Consider the following 25,150-nt stretch of genomic DNA (forward strand, 5'->3'; position numbering starts at 1 on the left):
TAACTCCAATTGTGTTTGAATTCAAATTAAAATAATTCATAATTTTTAATTTCCTATGATATTGGTACATGTCTCTGTTCAAGCAGTCTTTGTCGGGTTTTATCGGTGTAGGAATAAAAAACAGACCGTATTCTAAAAGTGTTAGCTCCGATTGGTCTAGACTAAACACCCGGGATAAGTTTAAAACATTGGACTGGAGGCCCAGTGGGGTGGCAAACGCCAGTCCCCCCTGCTTTATTTTAGCTGTTTATCCAGCTGTCCAACATTAATCCCGCCGTATTAGCAGTCCAGTGGATGAGATCTGGCTGAACCTTAAAATTTTGTTCCTCGATTCCTTCCAAGAATCGCTGGCTGGTTCATATCCAGTCATTTAGCTGGGAAATAAGAGCGGTGATTGCAGGATCCAAAGATGATGGAAATTGTATCAACGGCACAAAACAATTCCGCACATGGGAAAACCTTCCTGGCCTGACTGATCAGAAGCTGGAATTGCTTTTTCATAGTCTCCAATCTGTTCTGTTGCAAACAGTTATTCAATCCAACTGCAAAAATCACTTTCTGTGTACAGTATCTCTGTTAGAATCCAACTTTTTCAAGATACACGTCATGTGATGGATGTGGGCTCCTGGAAAGCTATCAACTTGCGTCACCCGATAATTGTACTTGGGGATAAATGGTAAATGGACTGCATTTATATAGCGCTTTTCCATCTACATCAGATGCTCAAAGCGCTTTACAATTATGCCTCACATTCACCCCGATGTCAGGGGTGAATGTGAGGCATAATTGATCAGAAATAAATTAGAATCTCCCACAATTACCACCGGTTTTTTGACATTGGGGGAAGGAGTAGGGTTGGGTTATGGTTAAGGTTAGGGTTGGGGGCAGGGTTAGGTTATGGTTAAGGTTAGGGGTAGGGTTAGGTTATGGTTAAGGTTAGGGTTAGGGGAAGGAGTAGGGTTAGGTTATGGTTAAGGTTAGGGTTGGGGTAGGGTTAGGTTATGGTTAAGGTTAGGGTTAGGGGAAGGACTAGGGTTAGGTTATGGTTAAGGTTAGGGTTGGGGGTAGGAGTAGAGTTAGTAATAATGAGTTAAAAAAAATCCCCATCACAAAAATTTGAATCATTTTGTGACAGGAGGACGAAAAAAATGTGAGACTGGGCTGGTTTCTCCAGGTAAAAGAGTTGTTACGACAGGAAGGCCATCCAGTTTAAAACTTTTGCCAAATCCCAATGTTGATCTATACTGGCACCGCTGTGGCAACTCTGAACAAGAGATTTATAGCTTCAGTTAAATATTTTTGTAGTTTACCAATTCTTACCATTTTCAGTTTGTGGATTAGCAGTTAGAGTTAACTTAAGTTACCTGTGCCACCAGTGGCCCTGTTGAACTGGTCATCAAATAATTACATTAGTGAGAACGAGCTTTAATTAAATCACATCCTGGACGATAAATAATGCAGTTTCACCTCTACTTAGCCATTTCGAACAACACAGAGGCATTGTTTGGACAGGAGAATATTGAGGCAAAGAAATGACACCAGTTTGTTATGCCCTTTTGAAAACCATTGATTTAGCCTCTATGGTCTGTCAGTGCTGGAGCCCAACAGACTAGTGATAATAACCCTCATCATCATGCTCATCAAAACACAGTCCATCGTCAGATACCGTGGATTCAGATTTCTCTCGTTCTTTTTGCTGCCATGTGTGAGGCATTTGTGCCTGTTTTTGGATGTGTATTTACGTGCATACACATGGGGGGGGGGGGGGGGGGGGGGGGGGTGTATTGTTTGGTATAATAATGCCTGATGAATGAGGAGTCTGCTTTGCTGACAGAGGGCCCCCGTTAACATGTATCGCTTGGCTCCCTCTTGCAATCCGTTACACACAGCAAACACACACAGAATAGAAGCAATCAATGGGATGATTTAACAGCATCTGTCCTGCGGCCACAAGCACTGAATAGTATTTGTAGCTGATTATATCAGTGGAGGCTTTGGGTCACAGATATGAAAGCTTACACACAAAAATCTTAAATATTCATTTTGAATCCCGCAGTAATATTGACAAGCAAACAATTTTGCTACCTGGCAAGCTGCAGTGAATATTTGAAAAACACAAATCATAATGCCAATACAAAATAGTTTTGTTTGAAGTCAGTAATCGGACATATTTGTCCACATAAACTGTCTTTTTTTTATAAAGTGTTACTGGCATATAAGAACCTAGAGGGCAAACAAAAACAAATTTGTAGTAGTCTCTCAAGCTTTGAAAAAAAAATGACAGTTACAATAGTGTTGGAAAGGCATCTGATTGAAAAAAAAAAACCCTTAAATATTCAATTTGATTCATTCATTTATTCCAGTTCCCCTGGTGCTACTTTTTTGCAGATGACATTTTGTTGTGCAGAAGCAGAAAGGAAGATGTGAAGAGAAAGCTTGAAGAATGGGCTTTGGAAGACAGAGGATAAAATATCAATTGGAGGATGACTATTTATGCAATATTTGATGTTTTATTAAGATCAAGATTCAGGCTTTAGCCTGCAGGAAGAGAGACTGAAAAAATGAATAGTGTTCTTAGCATGGGGGAGAAATTTAAGTTTTACCTCTGACCTTGATTGTTGAATGAACCCAACCAACATTACACTTCTTCCCATCCTTTGGCCCAGTGTATGTAAGTGCCTGCCAAATTTGATCAAAATCAGTTTAGTACTCTTAATGTATCTTGCTAACATACAGTGGTGGGCACTGTTAACCAAAACGTTAGCTCTGATAACCGCTAATCCGCTAACTGAAAAGTTAACTTATATAATGATAAACCGTTAAACTGAAAAAAAAAAATATTGGAAGCTACAGCTAACTGCTAACGTTTAGTCTTAACTCCGGTATACTATCAGCTACTGACAAGCCAGTTTTGAGTTTAAGCATTGCCAGTGCTTCTGAGTACAACCCCTGGCAAAAATTATGGAATCACCGGCCTTGGAGGATGTTTATTCAGTTGTTTAATTTTGTAGAAAAAAAGCAGATCACAGACATGACACAAAACTAAAGTCATTTCAAATGGCAACTTTCTGGCTTTAAGAAACACTATAAGAAATCAAGAAAAAAGATTGTGGCAGTCAGTAACTGTTACTTTTTTAGACCAAGCAGAGGAAAAAAAATATGGAATCACTCAATTCTGAGGAAAAAATTATGGAATCACCCTGTAAATTTTCATCCCAAAACTAACACCTGCATCAAATCACATCTGCTCGTTGATATTGACCCTATGCCATGACATTGACCCTATGTGTCTTTTGCAAGGAATGTTTTCACAGTTTTGCTCTATGGCAAGATGCATTATCATCTTGAAAAATGATTTCATCATCCCCAAACATCCTTTCAATTGTCCAAAATATCAACATAAACTTGTGCATTTATTGATGATGTAATGACAGCCATCTCCCCAGTGCCTTTACCTGACATGCAGCCCCATATCATCAATGACTGTGGAAATTTACATGTTCTCTTCAGGCAGTCATCTTTATAAATCCCATTGGAACAGCACCAAACAAAAGTTCCAGCATCATCACCATGCCCAATGCAGATTCGAGATTCATCACTGAATATGACTTTCATCCAGTCATCCACAGTCCACGATTGCTTTTCCTTAGCCCATTGTAACCTTGTTTTTTCTGTTTAGTGTGTAATGATGGCTTTCGTTTAGCTTTTCTGTATGTAAATCCCATTTCCTTTAGGCGGTTTCCTACAGTTTCGGTGACAGACGTTGACTCCAGTTTCCTCCCATTCGTTCCTCATTTGTTTTGTTGTGCATTTTTTGATTTTTGAGACATATTGCTTTAAGTTTTCTGTCTTGACGCTTTGATGTCTTCCTTGGTCTACCAGTATGTTTGCCTTTAACAACCTTCCCATGTTGTTTGTATTTGGTCCAGAGTTTAGACACAGCTGACTGTGAACAACCAACATCTTTTGCAACATTGCGTGATGATTTACCCTCTTTTAAGAGTTTGATAATCCTCTCCTTTGTTTCAATTGACATCTCTCGTGTTGGAGCCATGATTCATGTCAGTCGACTTGGTGCAACAGCTCTCCAAGGTGTGATCACTCCTTTTTAGATGCAGACTAACGAGCAGATCTGATTTCATGCAGGTGTTAGTTTTGGGGATGAAAATTTACAGGGTGATTCCATAATTTATTCCTCAGAATTGAGTGATTCCATATTTTTTTTCCTCTGTTTGGTCTAAAAAAGTAACTGTTACTGACTGCCACAGTCTTTTTTTCTTGATTTCTTATAGTGTTTCTTAAAGCCAGAAAGTTGCCATTTGAAATGACTTTAGTTTTGTGTCATGTCTGTGATCTGCTTTTTTTCTACAAAATTAAACAACTGAATGAACATCCTCTGAGGCCGGTGATTCCATAATTTTTGCCAGGGGTTGTAGAATCAAAGGTGATCACAAACTCCACACAAACAGTGAGTTAGAGCTTCTGTCTTTGTGCGCCCTGCTGACTGCTATAAGGAAGAGTCTTTTACATTCAACATACACTGTCCCAGATGTGTGGCAAAAGGCATAAAATGCAAAGCAGGTTTGACTTATGGTTTGATTTAAAAATCAAACTAATTCCATACGGTTATCGATATTAACGTTAACGCTGTCATTTTTACAAAGTGAATATATCACAAAAATCTTTTAGTTTTAAATTAATGCACTAATTCTGAAGGTTTGAGCATTAAAACTCACAGATGCCAAATGTCATTATGGGAAAATGAGCCTCCTCATCACTGGTTGGCTGTTTATTTATTTGTAAAAAAAAAACAGACACATTACTGTAATGTGTGCATTGGTGTTTACAGATAAACATGTTTTGTAAATATGTCATTTGTTTTTCATTTGTAAAGTTCAGAATAATAAGACAGTTCAAACCAGTGGTTGCCCATCAGTGCTCACAATTTCTTCTGTGCTGGCCTAGATATTGTTGGAATGAGAAAATGTATTGTCATCATTTATTTTCATTTATGATACATGCATTTGACAAAACATTGTTAATGGCCAATTCACACAGAAAAATGAAGTTGGGAGAAAGAAGCAGGAACTGGCTGAAAATCTGCAAACAAAAACAAAATGGGGAACCGTGAAACATTCCACCTGCTGTCACGAGGGACACATGGTTGGACAGGCATGTATGATACAGCGGTGATGGTTTCATGCAAGATTGTGCATGTGCACAAACACAGTGCAAGCAGCTGGAATGTGTGACACCACATCGCGCTGCTGCTGTGGAGAAAAATAACACACCATAAAAAAAACCCAGCAGACAATACAAGTATGATCCTTCTGTTCCTCTGTGTATGACCCATGGTCATAGATGTACAGTCACAAAATGGCATGAATGAAGCAGTGCGCTCTTATTATGTCCACATCTGCTGGCCCCGCGTGCCCTGCCAGCGCCGTGTGTCCAGTGAGTTGCACGCCGAAGGACAGACACCGCGTCATGTGGACCATAGCTCATGTGGATGATGTGACATTCAGATTGCCAGCTGAGTGTACACAAAATCATGACTAAAACTGTGTACATGCACAAAAGGTCAGACAGGTGTATGCACATGCCTTTGCCCAGGGTTATAAAGCCATGTTTCTCCTTCATAACTCTCAGTGGTCATGGAAGTGGACATGGACACACCCTCAAATAATCATTTGCATATACAGCCGGTCTCTTTTTGCAACTCAAAAGACAGATCTGTTCTGTAACACAGCCTTTTCCTTCAACTATGTCCCTTCTCCTTGTACAACCCCTGGCAAAAATTATGGAATCACCAGCCTCATTCAGTTGTTTAATTTTGTAGAAAAAAAGCAGATCACAGACATGACACAAAACTAAAGTCATTTCAAATGGCAACTTTCTGGCTTTAAGAAACACTATAAGAAATCAAGAAAAAAAGATTGTGGCAGTCAGTAAGGGTTACTTTTTTAGACCAAGCAGAGGAAAAAAATATGGAATCACTCAATTCTGAGGAAAAAATTATGGAATCACCCTGTAAATTTTCATCCCCAAAACTAACACCTGCATCATATCAGATCTGCTCGTTAGTCTGCATCTAAAAAGGAGTGAACACACCTTGGAGAGCTGTTGCACCAAGTGGACTGACATGAATCATGGCTCCAACATGAGAGATGTCAATTGAAACAAAGGAGAGGATTATCATACTCTTAAAAGAGAGTAAATCATCATGCAATGTTGCAAAAGATGTTTGTTGTTCAGTCAGCTGTGTCTAAACTCTGGACCAAATACAAACAACATGGGAAGGTTGTTAAAGGCAAACATACTGGTAGACCAAAGAAGATATCAAAGCGTCAAGACAGAAAACTTAAAGCAATATGTCTCAAAATCGAAAAATGTACAACAAAACAAATGAGGAACGAATGGGAGGAAACTGGAGTCAACGTCTGTGACCAAACTGTAAGAAACCGCCTAAAGGAAATGGGATTTACATACAGAAAAGCTAAACGAAAGGCATCATTAACACCTAAACAGAAAAAACAAGGTTACAATGGGCTAAGGAAAAGCAATTGTGGACTGTGGATGACTGGATGAAAGTCATATTCAGTGATGAATCTCAAATCTGCATTGGGCAAGGTGATGATGCTGGAACTTCTGTTTGGTGCCTTTCCAATGAGATTTATAAAGATGACTGCCTGAAGAGAACATGTAAATTTCCACAGTCATTGATGATATGGGGCTGCATGTCAGGTAAAGGCACTGGGGAGATGGCTGTCATTACATCATCAATAAATGCACAAGTTTATGTTGATATTTTGGACAATTGAAAGGATGTTTGGGGATGATGAAATCATTTTTCAAGATGATAATGCATCTTGCCATAGAGCAAAAACTGCAAAAACATTCCTTGCAAAAAGACACATAGGGTCAATGTCATGGCATAGGGTCAATGTCAATGAGCAGATCTGATTTGATGCAGGTGTTAATTTGGGGGATGAAAATTTACAGGGTGATTCCATAATTTTTTCCTCAGAATTGAGTGATTCCATATTTTTTTCCTCTGCTTGGTCTAAAAAAGTAACCATTACTGACTGCCACAATCTTTTTTTTCTTGATTTCTTATAGTGTTTCTTAAAGCCAGAAAGTTGCCATTTGAAATGACTTTAGTTTTGTGTCATGTCTGTGATCTGCTTTTTTTCTACAAAATTAAACAACTGAATGAACATCCTCTGAGGCCGGTGATTCCATAATTTTTGCCAGGGGTTGTACATCTAGAGTTGTGTCAGAAGGGAATCTGGCATAAAACTGGTGCCAAATCCAGAAACAGATCCAAACCAGATTTATTACGGTGACCCCAAGCAAAAGACAAAATTCAAAAAGGCCAACCACAAGAAATATGGCACTGAATGGTAAATCTGGGTACTTGTGGCACTTTTCAAAAAATTGACTGACTGACTGTGTAACAAGACTAGTGAGGGAAGCCAAAAAGACATATATCACAACTGAGTTACTGGAGAAAATGGGCATAGTGCAACATTTTGTAATGGTTCATCACCAGTTACACAACTTCATGGAGTGGAACAGAGAAGGATTTTAATATAAGAAAACAGATCAAGTCGAGGCTTGAGAGTCTCATGTATCTTTTGGCAAACTGTAGCTGAAATGTATTGTCTTCTTTGAAATGAAATTATTCTCTGTGCTATTTTCTTATGCATTTGCCAATTTTAAACCCTATCCGCCTCTTCTTCAACAGGATGATAATACCATTTGCGCTTATGTTTGTTGGAAAATGGAGCATGGTCAGTAGTTGCAGAGCTGGTGCATTGATATTGTCTGTCACCATAAAGTGTAAACCAGGTCTATGTTCCAGATTTTTTTGATATTGAGTATTTGTGCATTTCAACAAAGGAAAATAAAGAGGGGAAAAAAGAAAACTTTCACATTTTGAACAATCTTAATGGCTGTTTTATTGCAGGGTGCAAAGCTGATGTTGCACAACTAAATGCGACATAATTCCCTGTTGCACAAAACATCTGTGTACTGCAAATGATCAGGGGCCTCATGTACAAAGCATGCTTACGCACAAAAATGACCGTGGAAATGTGCGGTGCGTCATGCAAAAATCCTGGCTGGCGTACGCACGTTTCTACAGCTATTGTTCCACTGTGGACATGTAAAGGTGATGCTGGGAACTGTTAATAGTGTGAAAACAAGAAGTCATCAGAGTGATGTGCACATCAGAGACACAGTGATGAGCAAGTAACACACCCACGTTTGCAATTATACAGATGGATATAAAAATGTGCATAAAATGGCATTAACAGTGGCTGTGTTAGTGTCAGAGTATCTTGCAAATGGTGCAATCTGACATGAGCGTGTATTCAGGGAATGCAAGGATTTTCTTGCAAATGACAATAATTGGCTCATAAACCAATTTTAATTACCAAGGTTACTGATGCTGGAGTTGTGTGCAGAACTGCAGCTGTCCCAGAGGTCCTGCCCACGCTGCGCTTCCTGAATACAGGAGCATTCCAGCGTGAGCTGGCCGATCAGTCAGGAGTGTACCAGTTAACCTTGAGCTGAGCCATGCCAGCTGTGTGGAACACAATCATCTGAAAGTCATCCAGATACATCCCATTCCAATATTAAAATATTTGCAGCGAGAGCCAGTTTCCATGTAATCGGAGCTATTGACTGCACACATGTTCACATTGTATGTGGTGCGCAAATGCGCATCAGGCTGGTGTTTCGCACAGTGCACAATGACACCTGCTCAATCAATCAAACAACTTTATTAATCCCACAAGGGGCAATTAAGTAGCTGCTTGCTGTGCAAATAGTGTATTTGTGTCATTTATCAGAACGGAAACCAGTGTGGCCACATTTGTGCATGTGAGCATTCAAATATGTTTATTATTATTATTATTACTAATGTTTGATGGTGAGCTGCAGAGCTTCTTAACAGGCTTTCTGTGTTCAGTATTTGTCAATAAACATGTATGTAAATTGTGAATGTTAAGCCCCGTTTACACATAGAGGGTAAGAGCTCCTGGAAGCGTCCCAGAAGAGTTTTTGGCCGTCTTAAGGATCAAACGCCGTTGTTAACGCCGGCACTAGGGGGCGTGGCTTAGTTCCGGCTTTACCGGGAATCGTCAAAAAAATGATTCAACATGTTGAATAATTCCGGGAGCGCTCCCGGAGAATTCGCGTGACGATGGAGACAACGCGAACAATGGTGTTTGATACTTTTTAATCGCTGTTTCATCCTGCCCCTTCCTGTAGTGCCGCAGTTTACACTGTCGTAATTGGCGGCCGACGTTGTATCCCTAACCAATGGCGTGTAAAACGGCGATAGAGCCCACATCGGCGTCCTCATAGGCGTTTTAACCAGCGACAGAGGCAGACAAAACGGCAGCGCTAGCGGACAGTACACCATTCTAAATGCCATCTCCCGGTTAATGGTGTTCCAAACGGCCGATAGGCGGCGATCAGTATAAAAACGCTAGCGCGCTGCATGCAGGCCTCTCACCCGCGGCCAGCTCCAGATATTTTTGCAGAGAAGCTCCAGTATGCCTCCTAAAAGAAAACTGGCAACGGCAAGGACTTACCAAGAGGTCTGGTTCAGAAGCAGAGGGTAGCCCTGTGGTGGAGACGGAGCAACACGTTGAGGAGGGGAAAAGGAAAGGAGAAGAAAAGGCTGAGGATGAGCTCCCTCCCCCTGCAGTGACAGCTGCTTCAGCCTATTATACTCTGGGGGCGGTGCCTATATGCAAAAGTTCCTGGAGTAATGCAGGATTTGCCTGGATAAAACCAGCAGTACACAGGGCATTATCGGCAGCAGCAGTACACCGCCGTTCTGACGCTCGTCTTAACCTGTGATTGTAAAGGACAGAACTGGGTATTAACCCCCGTTGCCTGACGTGTGCCGGACACTACGGCGTTAAAACACCGCTTTATTTGGCGGATTTAGTTGCGTTTTATTTGCGTATTTGTGGCTAGTACGGCGCTACGCCCCTTTCCACCACAAAAACAGCCGGAACTACCGCGAACTTCGGTCTCTACCCGCCGACAAAACCATCTATGTATAACCTGGGCTTTACACTCTCAGCGGAGACACGCCTCAGTGTTTTAACATCATTGTGTGTGCGCTGTTTTGCAAGTCAGCCTCACACACTCATGCCACGTAGCTCCCACAAACATTTTTCCAGTTTTATGATTAATCCATTTAACAGCGCACTGAATAAACTGTCCCTGCGTGTCTCCACATAATTTCCAGTCATCTATAGTATAATTTCTTTCCTGTGTTCATGTTGTCTGATGTGACGTTGTGGGGAATCCCTGCACAAAGAGCTTATTTACATGAAATTACATATTTAAATGGGTGTGGCCAGGGAAGAGTTTGGTTACATGCTCAATTCCACATTCATACAAACGGAACATGCATGAATACATGCCTACGCACACTTTGATACATCTGAATATTTTTGTGCTTACGCCAGTTTCTAAGTTTTGGAGTACGCCATGTTTTAGTAGGAAATCCACACAAGTCTTTGTACATGAAGCCCCTGGGCTTTGAAACAGAATTTTTTCCCAACTGGTTCATTCCAAACAGAAATGGTATTTTAACGTTTTGGGTTCCACCCCAAAATTGACACTCCTGAAATGATTAGAACAAAAAAAAATATCCTTCCCGAACCGGTTAATATTATTCCATGTCAGCTATGTCTACGTTTTGTTTTGGAAGACGACATCTGAGAAATACTTCAATCTCTTATCATGGAAATTACTGAAGAAATGCAGCATTTTTAAAGAAGTCCCTCAATGTTTGTTTGCTCCAGGTGTGTTTTTTCAGCCAGAACCAGAGAACTCCCGTGCTTCTCAACAACAAGATAAATAAGCTATTTTAAAGATTGAAATATATTCCTACCAGCGTTCAGCCATCTGACATACCTTCAGCGCTCTGCTTGTTAGGAAAATAAATCCCATTTCATCCACCAAGACAAGAAGCATAATAATGACAGAATTAAATACAGTGTTTTTAAGTCCTTTAATGTGTGTTTGATAGGTGTGTTTCTCAGCGTGAAACACGGGACAACAGCGCTTTGTCTGACTAACAACATCCAACATAAATGACAGGTGGAAGTGAACCTCACCAGGTGGTGGTGGTGGTTGTTGTTACTGTTGTTGTTTGTTGTTCTTCTTCTGTTGACTGTATTGGCAGTTTGCAAACTGACATGGTGCCTTACCACCAGCAACTCTTTGGGTGTAGAGCATTAATGGAGTCCTCATTGGGTCATTGTAAATGGAAATGTTTTTCAAGAATGAAAAAAATATAAAGTTTCTAGCTTTCATTTTCCTTCCATGAACCGGTTCAAACCCTTGCAAATGATACAGTGACAACAAACAAAGTTCAGGTTGGGCATTTTCTACCGAGACAAAATGAGCTGGAGAAAGGTGCATATGCTTACAGTATGCTTCTGAAGGGGGTAGTTTGACACCTACGCAGTATTGAAATAGCTAACAGTGAAGGTAAGTGGGGCAGAGACCCTTTGGCCGCCCTCTGACCAGTCACACCCATGGAATTCTTTCCTAATCTGCATTGCCTTTCTTGCTTGCTAAATGGAGAAGGGAAGCTGAATGCAGAAGCTAAACGATTAAACAAATTGAACAGCTACCGTAATAGGAAAAGGAAATACAGCGGGCAAATGGAAAAGCAAATTGCCCTTTTGAAATACCTGATTAAAATTTGTTTTCAATTCATTTTGTGAATTCACTGATTTATTTCTCTTTTTAAAGTTCATTTTCAATAGTTTTTTAGATGTAATTTATTTTAAGTGGATGTTTGATTGTGTTTTTATAAATTCCTTTTTAATTTGATCTATGTGTTAATGGATTAATGTTTCATTTTTATAAAGTTTTTAGTTATTCTTTTCTTTAAATGCTTAGGAAATGTCAAATAGTTAATCACATGGCAGTTTAGTCTGTTTATGTATTTATTGATTAATAAATACATTTATAAATGATGATGATGACAAATGTCCTGTTGGCACATGAAGCTAAATTATGTGTAAAAACAACTGTTTGCTCCTTTTTCTAAAATTGTATTTTTATTTTTGCTGTTGGTGTTGTTTGTTTTTTAACTTACAGTTCTGCAGATGAGAAATTCCGCTGGAACAACCAAGGTAATACTTTGTTTTAAAAGCTTAATATATTGTTTGTGGCCCAATCTAATCTCACGGTATTTCATGATGGCATCACTAAAAGTAAATTAATCTATGGTTCGTCGTCCTGTCATGAAAAGCGGCACATTTCATGACTGGAGCACGAAATGTGGGGGTGGTCTGTGGGGCTGTGTTATGAAAATGTGACTCATTTCATGACAGGAACACGAAAGAAATAGGTGATACTGGGCTTGTGTGGCCATTGCATGAATTCCAGGTGTGCACTTCAGTGGCTGTGCTCATTACATGCCATCCATCATCTATTTACACTCAGGTCCATCAGTAGTTGGACAGTGACACAGTTATCTGTTAGTTTGCCTCTGCACACTTCTAAAAAATAGATGAAATGAAGTAACTAAAGTATGCTTGTAGTGTCGACCTTTAAGCTTTAATTCATAACTGATGCTGTCAGCGCACAAACATAATGTGAAAGTATGACGCCATGATCCCCGAGCTAGCCAGATTCTAGCCATATGAACATTCAGAATTCAATTAATTCCACTGATATCTGGCTCCCCCTAGTGCGCATATATGTGTTGAAACTGCCAAAATCATTCTGTTGAATGCAGTTTTGTGTTGCCAGTGGAAAAGTGACTCTATCCATCCATCAGAGCCACAAATCCACCGCAGACCAAAGGGTTAAGCGGTATTTGCCACGAGACAAATGATTTCAATCCATTAATAATCAGTTTACTCAATCTGTCATAGTGTGACAACACTTTATGTGTCTGTCCTGCAATAGACTGGTGGCTTGTCCAGGGCAGCTCTCACCCAGCGGTCATCGCTGGTATAGGCATCAACCCCCTCATGACTCTTAATTGGAATAATTGTGTTCTGAAAATGGATGGATGTTTGGAGTGACAGATGGGAAGTGTTTTCCATACCGGACAGCATGAATCAATAAGTGCAAGGCCTTTGAAAGTCCAAGTCAGACACCTGTCTGTGCTTGACATTTTAATTGGCAGCAACTTCATTGACTTTAAAAAAGCCAACTCCCATGTATGGTGTCACCCCGCTCTCATTTTTATTCTTTTTTCCCCCTCTTTGTCAATCTTGAAATATATATCAAGTTGAGAGGTGATTGATTATCTGAGTGCAGAGTTTGTGACCTCAGCCAACAAAGAGCTGACTAACACAAGGAAGTCAGAACATTTCATAGTGAGGCCTTTGTGTGCCCACTGCGGCATGTAACACTCTGATGTGCTGAAACCCAGCAACTGGCCTGCAGAAGATTCAATTTATTCTTTCATGAAGTAGAAAAACTGTCACTTCAGCTCAAGCTTTTTTTTCGTATCTCATATGTCAGTAAAAACCTTCACATGCAGAACAAGTCGATTTTTAAATGAGCTTTAGCAATGTGGTTGTATGAAAAGGAATGGGAACTGCTTGAGTACCACTTGATTAAAATAGGTGGTCATGTCTGATCTCAAGTGTATTTTGGTGAATTTGTTCTCAGCTTGGCCTTCTACTGTACACAATCCAGACAGGACTCTAGGCTAATTTCTCCTATTGTTCCTCTGTTTGAGTTTGTCAGATACTCTCATTGAGTGCGGCAACTTCTTTGAAAGAATTATGTATAGACCCTGAGTTCCATTGTGTCTGTGTTTATCCCAGGATTCCGTAGCATTAAGCTGATGAGAGTCTATGTTTCCCCCTCAACAGGATGCCAGTCTGTCACAGGTTACTTTCCAACCAATGCCAGAACCCCCTTATAGCTGGGTGAAATGCGACAATGCTTTCCAAGGATGCAGTCTGACTGGGAATCAAACCCAGGTCTACATATTTGTAGTCCATCCCATTGACTTGACTTACCTGCTTTGATAGAATGAATTCAGACAATGGTGCCTACACGTTTTTCTTGTAGGCTCACTTGTAATTGTACACAAAGCTTACACGCTTGATTGTCTGTGTCAAAATGCAAATATGGAGTTGGGTAGTTTGTGGATAGAAGATATGTGACAAAGGTTTTACCCAAAAAAAGAAACATCTCACTGTGCAACGGCATTCAGAAGGAATAGTTTCGCCGCTCATTTGGAAAAAGCCTTGTGATGCACCTCAAATTCTTGCCGTTTCAATTCACACCCTGAGCCCCTCCTACTAAATCTATGATTAAAGCTGCAGACAAAGCTGGACATCTTTCACCAAAAGCATTAAGATCCAGGTAGTCAATAATATCAACTTCCTAAATCCACTCTCTACAACCTCAGCTGTCTCTCCTCGTCTCAGTAAGAGATTAATGTTGCTCCTAAAGCTCTTGTAAGGTTTTATCCCTCTTGGCAGCCCTGAGAAAGTTCAAGACACTGGACTTATCTTTGATCGGACATACAAACTGTTAGATATCTTGTGATAAGGAGGTGCCCAGTAGATTCCTAATTTTGCATCTTGATTTACATCTGAGGAGTTGTTACATTTGACTCTGGGTTTACCTTGCATCTTACCTTGTAGTGATTCCTGCATGAGGCCCCCTCTTTAGTTGTTTAATAGCAGCTGAGTCTTAATGGATTTCACATATAATCTCAAGGAGTAATTGTATTTTCATGGATCACATGTGAAAACATACACAAACAGCATATGGAAAGAAAAAAAATCTCGCTGTAGTATGGAACACAGGAAGATGACTTTATTTACATTAATGTCTATTTCCTGAATTGTGTCTGTGCACATGTAGATGGACAGAAAGATATAGAGGAGGAGCTGACGACAGGCCTGGAGTTGGTGGATTCTTGTATCCGATCACTTCAGGAATCTGGCATCTTGGACTCACAGGACACATCTGCAGGAGACCGTAAGTCCATCATTAACATCAACATATTTTTCATTCAAAGACACTAGCTGGGTTTCCATTACAATTTTTTGTGAAAGTTGAGCAATCTTTTCAGAATTTCAACAACAAAAAATTGTGAAATGACAGTGTTTCCATTGAATGACTCAACTTCTGGGTATTGTCATCTCTTGATAACTGTTATTCTAGCGAGTCTCTTGCAAGAAGTGTAATTCAAAGGTCATGGCCACAACCTGGTAAGTAACATATTGCAATTTCAAGGGTTTTTTTTCAGTATTGCCATAGCATCAAATCTTATAACATTTAACAAGCTCTCCGTGTCTCTCACACATGTACCATGCCATATATTTTAGAACTAGCTGGTGTACCCGGCGCTGCCCGGGTTAACCTGTTTTAGACATAAGCCAAATGCCAATCATTTTAATCAAAACAATTGCCCAACATTTGTTTTTGTAATGCTGATGTCTTATAAATATAATAGTTAATGGGCTGTGTGTAACAAAATTACACACAGAAGGTAGGTAACAGTAAATGTAAATATCAGTGAATCAGAATTGAGGTAGTGGTATATTTCACTGTTTTTACACTGCAATTATACAAACATAAAATGAATGTATTCAGACAGGAAGGCAAACTGGGTTGTACAGGACAGTCAGGTGCTTAACAGTTGAGAACATAAAGTATCTGGAGAAAGGGATTAAATAAACAGAGATGGCCAACACATATACAGGGCTGGAAATTTGAATCTGCCTGGTCATACCCACAGCCTCAGCCTAAGCATGATGTTGTTGTACTGAGTATGCTGTGGCTGTGCTGTGCCGTGCTGAGTGTGCTGTAGAAAGGGATTAAATAAATAAGAGATGGCCAACACATATACAGGGCTGGAAATTTGAATCTGCCTGGTCATACCCACAGCCGGCTATTTTTGGGGTAATTTTCAGTTCAACTTTGAAAAAAAAAAATGGTACCAGTTTGTTCCCCATGTCATGAGGATTCAGAATATACAGTGGCTTGCAAAGGTATTCAGCCCCTTGGTATTTCACTCAATTTAATTTGTTTATGGCATTTCAAATACAAAATGTAAATCAGGCTTCTCAATATAAAAATTTCTAAAATTATCTTCCTTAGACTCAAACTGAAAGTAAATCTCTACAACTTGATATAAATTAATTAAAATAGAAAAACCAAGATGATGTGTTGCATAAGTAGTTAGCCCCTTTGGTACAATACTTGTAAATAATCAGTTTAATTGCCAGTTTTCTTCAGACAAGTCAGGGGATGGATACATGAACATTTCCAAGTCATTGAATATGTCTTGAACTTTATTTACATCAGTTAAGAAGAAATACAAATAGTATGGCACTCTATGGTAAATCTGTGTGGAGTAAACAGTTCTCAAAAACTGAATGACTGTGCAAGAAGGCGAAGAGTGAGGGCTACATATTATAGTTTAGGAGTTTATCCCAGACAGACAGAAAGACAGACAGAAGTGGCAGCATGAAAAGCACATGGTACAACACTGTATGGTCTTACATAAATGGCTATTTTGGGGGTAATTTTCAGTTCAACTTTTTAAAAAATGGTACCAGTTTGTTCCCCATGTCATGATTCAGAATATATATAGTTTTTAGGGCTACATATTATAGTTTGGGAGTTTATCGCACATTGTACAACACTGTATGGTCTTACATAAATGACTATTTTGGGGGTAATTTTCTGTTCAACTTTTAAAAAAAAATGGTACCAGTTTGTTCCCCATGTCATGAGGATTCACAATATATATAGTTTTTAGGGCTACATACAACCCCTGGCAAAAATTATGGAATCACCGGCCTCGGAGGATGTTCATTCAGTTGTTTAATTTTGTAGAAAAAAAGCAGATCACAGACATGACACAAAACTAAAGTCATTTCAAATGGCAACTTTCTGGCTTTAAGAAACACTATAAGAAATCAAGAAAAAAAAGATTGTGGCAGTCAGTAACGGTTACTTTTTTAGACCAAGCAGAGGGAAAAAAATATGGAATCACTCAATTCTGAGGAAAAAATTATGGAATCACCCTGTAAATTTTCATCCCCAAAACTAACACCTGTATCATATCAGATCTGCTCGTTAGTCTGCATCTAAAAGGGAGTGAACACACCTTGGAGAGCTGTTGCACCAAGTGGACTGACATGAATCATGGCTCCAACACGAGAGATGTCAATTGAAACAAAGGAGAGGACTATCAAACTCTTAAAAGAGAGTAAATCATCATGCAATGTTGCAAAAGATGTTTGTTGTTCAGTCAGCTGTGTCTAAACTCTGGACCAAATACAAACAACATGGGAAGGTTGTTAAAGGCAAACATACTGGTAGACCAAGGAAGACAAAGCGTCAAGACAGAAAACTTAAAGCAATGTGTCTCAAAAATCGAAAAATGTACAACAAAACAAATGAGGAACGAATGGGAGGAAACTGGAGTCAACGTCTGTGACCGAACTGTAAGACACCGCCTAAAGGAAATGGGATTTACATACAGAAAAGCTAAACGAAAGGCATCATTAACACCTAAACAGAAAAAACAAGGTTACAATGGGCTAAGGAAAAGCAATTGTGGACTGTGGATGACTGGATGAAAGTCATATTCAGTGATGAATCTCGAATCTGCATTGGGCAAGGTGATGATGCTGGAACTTTTGTTTGGTGCCTTTCCAATGAGATTTATAAAGATGGCTGCCTGAAGAGAACATGTAAATTTCCACAGTCATTGATGATATGGGGCTGCATGTCAGGTAAAGGCACTGGGGAGATGGCTGTCATTACATCATCAATAAATGCACAAGTTTATGTTGATATTTTGGACAATTGAAAGGATGTTTGGGGATGATGAAATCATTTTTCAAGATGATAATGCATCTTGCCATAGAGCAAAAACTGCAAAAACATTCCTTGCAAAAAGACACATAGGGTCAATGTCATGGCATAGGGTCAATGTCAATGAGCAGATCTGATTTGATGCAGGTGTTAATTTGGGGGATGAAAATTTACAGGGTGATTCCATAATTTTTTCCTCAGAATTGAGTGATTCCATATTTTTTTTTCCTCTGCTTGGTCTAAAAAAGTAACCATTACTGACTGCCACAATCTTTTTTTCTTGATTTCTTATAGTGTTTCTTAAAGCCAGAAAGTTGCCATTTGAAATGACTTTAGTTTTGTGTCATGTCTGTGATCTGCTTTTTTTCTACAAAATTAAACAACTGAATGAACATCCTCTGAGGCCGGTGATTCCATAATTTTTGCCAGGGGTTGTATTATAGTTTGAGAGTTTATCACAGACAGACAGACAGACGTAGCCCTTTATGTATGTAGATGTCATGAGATTATTTCTGTAAATCATGTCACCTGTAGCGAAAACATTGCATCCATTGCAGTTTGATAAATAAAGCTTTTTCAAACTGCCTGAATAACCACTTCATGCAAGCATTAAAACTGTTTTTGTGATATTTTAGAAGATTTTTTTTTTTTTAAATGCATGTTTTCATTATGTATGTTTTGAACTTGTTCCTTCAAATTGTGCAATTTGAAGGGCAATGGAAACCCTCTTAATGAAGGAAACATTGTTGTCGTAGTTTAATTCAATCGGGCCACTTTCTTAAAAGAGAGCACCAGATTAGTTGGTTGAATGTGCCCTGTTTCTTCAAGTATATGGCGTTAACAATTCTATTTTAAAAAGTGAGAGTGTTCAGGCCTTCCTCACAAAGTGATTTAAAATGTAACAAGGTTGACAGAATTGGTTTTCAATGCCCCATTTATGCATTGCAAGAACACTATCTGCTAGAAAAAAGAGATGTACATCTTGCTTCTTCAAGAATTTTAGCCTTATATTTAGTCAGAAATGAAAGTAAGTACAGTTATTATTATTATTTTCTACACAGTAACTGAAACTAACATGACTTCAGCAACGGCAAGTATCTCTCATTTGCGAACACACTTCTGCAACTGCAGGAGTTTAAACACAGTTTTCAACAACAGCACTACTTTGTAGACAAGTAGCAACTGGAATTAAAGCTTACAGACCCCTAAAGTTTGGTTGAGTGAGCTCATTAATTCGCTACTCACTCTTGGCATTGTTGTGTTTTGAAGGACTCAAACTAAGCAAATGAAGGAACAGAAAGTTGTCAAGCTTTGTCAGTTAGGTACCACTGATTTGTAAAATGTCTAAAATAGTCAATTCAGTTGGATTCCAATTAAATGTATTCATAGAGTGCAAAATCAAAACGTAAGTCATCCCAAGGCGCTATACAGGAACAAGGACTACACATTACCTGCCCCATGAGCAAACACATTGGAGTAAGGGACAAACTCCATCTGTGGTTTTTGTCTATATGAAGAAACCTTAAGGTGACCACACTCAATGGCATGACCGCTGGTTTTGGACCCAGTAGCAAATTAAAGTACAACAAAGAATTGTGAGATTATGCAGAAATGACAGAAATATTGCAGTTAAGCAACAGTATACAATGCAGCATTCACAATGACAGATGACAGTTAAAAAGACAATCAGGAGGTCACGCTTAGCATCCTGGTAAAGTAGTCTGCAGTTAGAATGATTTTACTGATGCCTCATCAGTCACTGAAATTGGGCATTCTCCAGTTGTTATGCCTTGACACATTTCCAGGAACCACCAGCACCATGCTTCCATATTCTATAAGCAGGTTTTGGAGTTCAGAAATTCAAATGTAGACTGCCCACATATCACTGCAGCAAAATCCCAGACAAAATGTAGCATGAGTTCATGCCACCCCTATTTAAATTCCCAAATTGTATCAGAGTCAGTGTTTATCCATGTGCCCAATAATTCATCCACAAGTAGTGACAAGTCAATCTGTGGCCCTTCAAGTTCTTTAACTCAGATCATCCCCACAGGCGAACTGTCTGAACTGCACCCTAACTCTAGTATAGTGAGCTTTGAATTGGTCTAATGCTGCGTTTACACATAGGCATGATGCTTTACGAATGTCATATTTGCATCATTCTTGGCACATTCCTGACATTTATGTGACTTAACACATCTGACTAGGTTTCTTAATAGTGCGTGTTGGTGCGTGATATTCGTGATTTTCGTGGAGCATGTTTTTGGCTGTCAAAAGATCTTCCACAAATGTCACGCACCACCCTCATTTCGCCTCATGTCGTGGAAGTCGCAACTGAGCATGTGGAACTGTCTTGATTGGTGGTGACCCTTAATAAAGCGTGACAGCGTTCTTCTCTGATGTGCGCACAATTAAATCCTGCTGCACTACATTCAGTTTCATTGCTGCAGTATGCTGAAGAAGGACAGTGACACCAAGTTGGGTAAAAGTTTCATTCCAGTGCTTCTCAGCGCATTCCAGCAGGTGTTCCACCAGCTGCAGCTGCGCCTGACGTTTTTGGAAATGAGCGAGACGAGTGAAGCCACACATCTGGCTCTGTCTGTGTCCTCCTCCTCTCTGTGCCACTCCATGTCACAGAGCCCAACTAAGCATGCAGTCACAAAGTTCTTCTGCTGTGGTTTTTGAGGAACAAACTGGAGCGATCTGAACTGCTCAGCAGCTGATGGATGAATATGGGTGTGTGAGTGGAGACAATTCATCTCATTCACAACATGACAGAATGTACCAATGCACTGTTACACGCAGCAGCACAGAACATTATTCTCGACCGTGCGTACTGGTTCCTGATAATTCGTCAACACGTGCCATTAATCATAACACGTGGTAACAGGTTGCAGCAGTTCCTGAGGAGACCTGACGCCTCTTCCCCGAATCATCACATTTGTGATCAGCTGCCAAGAATGTATACTTCATGGCATTCGTGACTTACCGTCATTATGTGTAAGCGCAGCATTAGACCCCTTTTAAGGGGTTTGATAACACAAATAAATGTAATGTAGAAATTTTGCTGCAGGACTTCCTCTTGCCCCTACTTACTGTATCATATTTACTGTAGATCCTGTTCATAATCGTCTTCTGACTTGATAATTATGAAGATCCTAACTCTATTATGGGAAAGTGATGATCTCTATCACTCCTTGTTGTGGTGTTTCCACTTGATAACTTTTTTTTTTTACACGCGCTTACATCTTTAGTTGGTTTAATACAGATGGTACTTGAGAGTCTGGGTGACATTAGTTTTTCTTTTAATGTTTTGTGGCAAATCCTCCTCAAGAGCATTTTTTTCTTGCATTTTTAATAAATTTGCAAAAATCTAAAAAAAAAAAAATTCCACATCATCATTATGGGGTATTGTGTGTACAGTTTTGAGTGAAAAAATGAATTTTATCCATTTTGGAAAAAAGGCTGTAACATATGTGGAAAACTGCAGTGCTTTGAATACTTTCTGGATACACTGTAAGCATTGAGAAGAGCAAGTGATGAGGCGTACGTCAGATAACACTGGTATACAAATATTTAGAAGTTCCCTGCTTCAGAAATAAGATGTGCTATTTATTATGGATTTTGGCATAAAAAATGAATGAATGAATGAATGAATGAATGAATGAAAACTGTTTATTTCGAACATTTGATACAACAACAATTACAAGATAGATCAGTAAAGACAACAACAAAAAAGTTCCTACTGTGTACCCAACATGTCCGAAAAGGGGTAGGGTGAAGCATCAGCTTATTTATCCCTACCCCTTCTTCCCCACAACCAGTAATACCCTTTGCCACATATACACATAGAGTCCTACACACCTAAACCGATATCAATATATATATATATATACATATATATACACATACACATACATATATACATACACACATCAACATACATACACATATACATACACATATATACACATATACATATATACACATATATATACACAAACAAATATACACCTACACATACCTACTTACATACAAAATAGTATATATTTACAAGCCGAAGCAAAAAACAAAAACACCCTAACCCTCATTACCCTTCCTCCTCCCTATACCCAGAAAAAAACATATTTTTGTACCGCTGTTTGAACTGGTTCATGCTTGGACATTGTTTGAGCCCCACTCCCAATCTGTTCCACATCCTCACCCCACAGACAGAAATACAGAAACCTTTTAATGTTGTTCGTGCCCACTGATGCTTTAAATTAAATTTCCCCCTCAGACTGTAATCCCCTGATCTGTTAAAAAACATATTTTTAATATTTGCTGGAAGTAAATTGTTTATTGCTTTATACACAATTTGTACTGTTTGAAAATTAACCAAGTCTGTGAATTTTAAGAATTTGGATTGTAAAAATAGTGGATTTGTATGATCTCTATAGCCAGTATTATGAATAATTCTTATAGCTCTTTTCTGCATTACTGATAGTGATTGTGTTGTACCTTTATAAGTATTACCCCATACCTCTGCACAGTACTGTAAATATGGTAAAACCAGTGAGCAGTAAAGAATGCGGAGTGAGTTGTGGTCCAGAATATGTTTCGCTTTGTTTAGAACTGAAATGCTTCTTGACAGTTTACTTTGTATATGTTTTATATGAGTCTTCCAGTTTATCTTATCTATTATCACCCCCAGAAACTTATTTTCATGTACCCTTTCAATATCTACCCCCTCGACTTATAACTGAACCTGTATGTCTGTATTACAATAGCCAAATAACATGTATTTTGTTTTACTTAAGTTTAATGATAATTTGTTTCTGTCAAACCATATTTTCAATTTTCCCATTTCTATACTGATCTTCCTCAGTAACTCCTGCAAATCCCCCCCTGAACAAAAAATGCTTGTGTCATCTGCAAATAATACTAATTTTAATATTTTGGAAACATTGACAATATCATTTATATAAATTAGAAACAGTTTTGGACCCAATACTGACCCCTGTGGGACGCCACAAGCATTGTCCAAGCATGATGATGTATATTCCTCCAACTTCACAAACTGTTTTCTGTTACTTAAGTAGCTTCTCACCCAGTGCAACACCAACCCCCTAATCCCATACTGTTCAAGTTTATTAATTAATATGTCATGATTAATTGTATCAAAAGCCTTTTTAAGGTCTATAAATATTCCAACTGAATGTAATTTGTGGTCTATGGCGTTTGTAATCTCCTCAACTGATTCTATTAATGCAAGTGATGTTGAACTATGTGCTCTGAATCCATATTGACTATCAGTAAGTAATTTATGTTTATTTATGAATTTGTCTAATCTATTATTGAATAACTTTTCTAATAATTTGGAAAATTGTGGAAGCAAAGAAACAGGTCTATAATTTGTGAAGTGGTGTCTATCCCCAGTCTTATACAGCGGCACAACCTTAGCTATTTTCATTTGATTGGGAAATTTACCGGTTTGAAATGATAAGTTACAGATGTATGTTAATGGTTCTACAATCCATTCAATGACCTGTTTTACCACCACCATATCAATTTCATTTAAATCGGTAGATGTTTTATATTTACAATTATTCACAATGTCTATAATTTCATTTCCATCCACTGCTGTGAGGAACATTGAACAGGGATTTCTTTCTATGAGATTATTATCCCAATCCTCAGGTTGGGAATCGGGAATTTTTTCTGCCAAGCTTGGTCCAATATTTACAAAAAAAGTATTAAAACCGTTGACTACCTCATCCTTATTTTCCTTCTTGACATTATTATCAATGAAATACTGAGGGTAACTCTGTTTTTTATTACCATTTTTGATAATGCTATTTAATATATCCCATATTCCTTTAATATTGTTTTTGTTATTATATAATATGTTACTATAATATTCCTTCCTACATACCCGTATAATAGTTAATCTATTTTTGTATTTCTTATATCTATTTTCTGCCTCTTTAGTCTTTAGTTTTATGAATTCTCTATACAGTGTATTTTTCTTATTACATGCATTTCGTAACCCTTTCGTCATCCATGGTCGAGCTTGGATTTTTTGTTTTCTGTAGTCTTGTTTAATTGGACAATTTTTATCATATAATGATGTAAATATTTGTAAAAAAGTTTCATATGCACTATCAACATCACTTTCACTGTATACCTTTTCCCAGTTTTGCTCCTGTAAATCCTTCTTTAGTGTGTTCATGTTTTCCTCTGTCCGCACTCGCCTGTATTTTATTTTCTCCTCTGGCTGATTCCGCCGATGGTTTCTATTATAAACGATGAAAACTGGTAGATGATCACTAATGTCATTGATTAATAATCCACTCACAGTGTTATTCTCAATATCATTGCTGAATATATTATCAATTAAGGTGGCACTATGGGATGTAATTCTGCTTGGCCTGGTGATTTTTGGATATAAACTCATACTGTACATTATACTGATAAATTCATCTGTTATTTTATGCTTATTTGGATTGAGCAGATCAATATTTAAGTCACCACAAATGAACACAGTTTTTTGATTAGTTTTTGAGAACATTTTTCCCATACAGTCAGTGAATGTTTCAATACTAGATCCTGGTGCTCTCTATATACAGCTGACTAATACATTTTTGCTTTTTTCTTCACATATTTCAATAGTTATACATTCTAATAAGTTATCAATCACAGTTGTCATATTGTCTACTATTTTATAATCCATGTTCTTATCCACATACACAGCCACTCCTCCTCCACTCTTATTTTTTCTGTTTACACAATTAAATTCATATCCATCCAGTTCAAAATCCATTCCTTTATCTTCATTGATCCATGTTTCTGATATAGCAGTTATGTTAAATATTTTTTTAAACTGACTTAAATATTCTTTAATGTTGTTAAAGTTTGCATATAGACTTCTGCTGTTGAAATGGATTATTGATAATTTGTTATCCGTTTTAATGATCCGATTAAACTGTTCATCTGTATAATAGCAACAACTGTCATTGATATTTGAGAAGAAATTATTGTCCGAGTCTATATCGTGCTCCAAGTCCAGTACATTGTGGTCTGTGTATTTAAATGTTCTCAGTTCTACTTTTCCATGATCAGCAATCCTTTGAGTTATATCCTTCTTGTCTCCAGATGTAGATGAATAGGTAGCAGATGAATAGGTTCCTCTGGTCTGTGTCATGGTGTTGTGATGTGTTTGTGTCCTCATACCTTATTGGTCATATTTGTCCAGATCCTCGCTTTAAGAAACACTATTGTTCATATTTGTCCAGCTCCTCGATGTTCCTTATTGCCA

At 38.5% G+C, this 25,150-nt stretch overlaps 1 protein-coding gene across 9 annotated transcripts in view; it reads left to right on the forward strand.

Moving 5' to 3' along the window:
* Positions 1-25,150, forward strand: part of ctnnd2b (catenin (cadherin-associated protein), delta 2b) — a 638,149-nt gene that overhangs the window by 268,877 nt on the left and 344,122 nt on the right. For all 9 annotated transcript variants that reach the window (XM_034183535.1, XM_034183537.1, XM_034183540.1 and 6 more), the window contains 2 exons: positions 12,142-12,176; positions 14,884-15,000. In XM_034183535.1, coding sequence (XP_034039426.1) covers positions 12,142-12,176; positions 14,884-15,000 — 152 coding nt within the window. The remainder of the gene's footprint in view (positions 1-12,141; positions 12,177-14,883; positions 15,001-25,150) is intronic.

This window comes from Thalassophryne amazonica, chromosome 12 (genome assembly GCF_902500255.1).
Source record: "Thalassophryne amazonica chromosome 12, fThaAma1.1, whole genome shotgun sequence".
In the NCBI taxonomy this organism is placed as follows: Eukaryota; Metazoa; Chordata; class Actinopteri; order Batrachoidiformes; family Batrachoididae; genus Thalassophryne; species Thalassophryne amazonica.